We start from the raw sequence: 1,525 nt of genomic DNA, 5'->3' as shown, positions 1-1,525 counted from the left end.
GGCGCAGATGGGCCGGATTGCTGCTCTCAGGGAGTTCACCGAATCCCTGCCGGAGGTCCCAGCGGAGACATCAAACGAGGAGGTCTCGCAGATCCAGAACCTGATCGAGGAGACTCACAAGGCGTTCGTAAAGGAGCACGCCTATTTCGAGGTATCATGGCCTACGACGCTTACTCACCATGAGTACTTCGCCGAGAACGCTCACCAGGCTGAGTTGCGATGCTACATGCAGGCGCGACGAGTCATCGGCGTGCTTCGTCACGCATTGGCAGCTCAGCCCGCTCAACAACAGACTAGCTCATCGGCCGGCGAGGCTCGGCAGACGCTCTCACGCTTGCCGGACATCTCACTCCCCAAGTTTACGGGGGAGTATGCCGCGTGGCCTGCTTTCAGAGATCTCTTCACCAGCCTGATCATGCAGAACGAGCAGCTCACGAACGTCGAGCGACTTCACTACCTCCGTTCGTCGGTGGAAGGCGCGCCAGCTCAGCTGATCGCAGGATTTCTCATGTCCGGAGACTCACTCATGCCGTCCTGGGAGTTACTCAAGGAGCGGTATGAGAACAAACGCCTGCTCATACAAGCCTGCCTTGACAAATTGTTCGCCAGCTCAACCCCGGTGCCAAGGAAGGCGGCGTCCTTGGATCGGCTTGTTTCGGGAGTCAGGGAGGCGCTCAAGGGACTGGAGGCCCTCGAGGTTACGGACAAGCTCGGGGATTGCGCGGTAGTCTATCATGTCACGCGACTCCTGGATCGCGTGACACACGAGCAGTGGGAGAGCTCTATTGGCGCTACGCGTGACTACCCCACGTTCGAGAAGCTCAAGGATTTTTTGACGACGAAAATACGGGCTCTCGAGCGGATAGAAACATCGACAGCTCATCCTGGTCCCCGCGGAGCATCCTCACCACCGAAGAAGACGACAGCTCATCAGGCTACTCATCAGTCTGCTCACCAAGGCGATACATCCTACCCGTGTGACTGCTGCGGAGCGCAGCATTTCATAGTCACGTGTGGTAAATTCCGGGAGCTACCACCATCCGAGCGGTACACGGTGGCGATACAGAAGCGGTTGTGCTTCAATTGCCTGGGACGTCATAGTGTGCGCGCATGTAAGTCTCAACGAGGCTGTAAGACCTGCTCGGGGCGGCACCATACAATGCTGCACGGTACACAGACAGCCTCATCGGCAGCTCAGAAGTCCGGTGGGTCATCGGCCACTCCCGCTAATTGAAGAGTCGGTGCAGTCGTCGAGACCAGCTCACCCGTCCGCTCATCCTGCTCGACTCTGCTCGCCACAGCCTTGGCATTAGTCAACTCATCGTCAACGCATCACTCAGCGCGTCTGCTCATTGACACAGGATCCGAGCTCACCTTCGTCTCGGAGAATCTCATTCGGCAGCTCAACATCCCTCGTCAATACTCAGGTATTGTCATCATCACTAGCATTGCAGGCAAGGAGTGTACTCGGACACGAGGAGTCGTATCACTCACGTTACGCTCGACACATTCCAACGCAGCTGTC

The 1,525-nt window shown here is 57.3% G+C and overlaps 1 protein-coding gene across 1 annotated transcript; it reads left to right on the top strand.

The window, feature by feature from the left end:
* Positions 1–7: 7 nt before the first annotated feature.
* Positions 8–1,234, top strand: LOC105556970. The gene has a single exon (XM_012004088.1). The coding sequence runs from the start codon at positions 8–10 to the stop codon at positions 1,232–1,234; it is 1,227 nt and encodes a 408-aa protein (XP_011859478.1).
* The last annotated feature ends 291 nt before the right edge of the window (positions 1,235–1,525 follow it).

The sequence above is a fragment of the Vollenhovia emeryi genome, unplaced genomic scaffold (genome assembly GCF_000949405.1).
Source record: "Vollenhovia emeryi isolate VEMERY1.0 unplaced genomic scaffold, V.emery_V1.0 DF948241.1, whole genome shotgun sequence".
In the NCBI taxonomy this organism is placed as follows: domain Eukaryota; kingdom Metazoa; phylum Arthropoda; class Insecta; order Hymenoptera; family Formicidae; genus Vollenhovia; species Vollenhovia emeryi.
The sequence above is the reverse complement of the archived record's forward strand: the minus strand, read 5'-3'. Positions and strand labels throughout refer to the sequence as shown.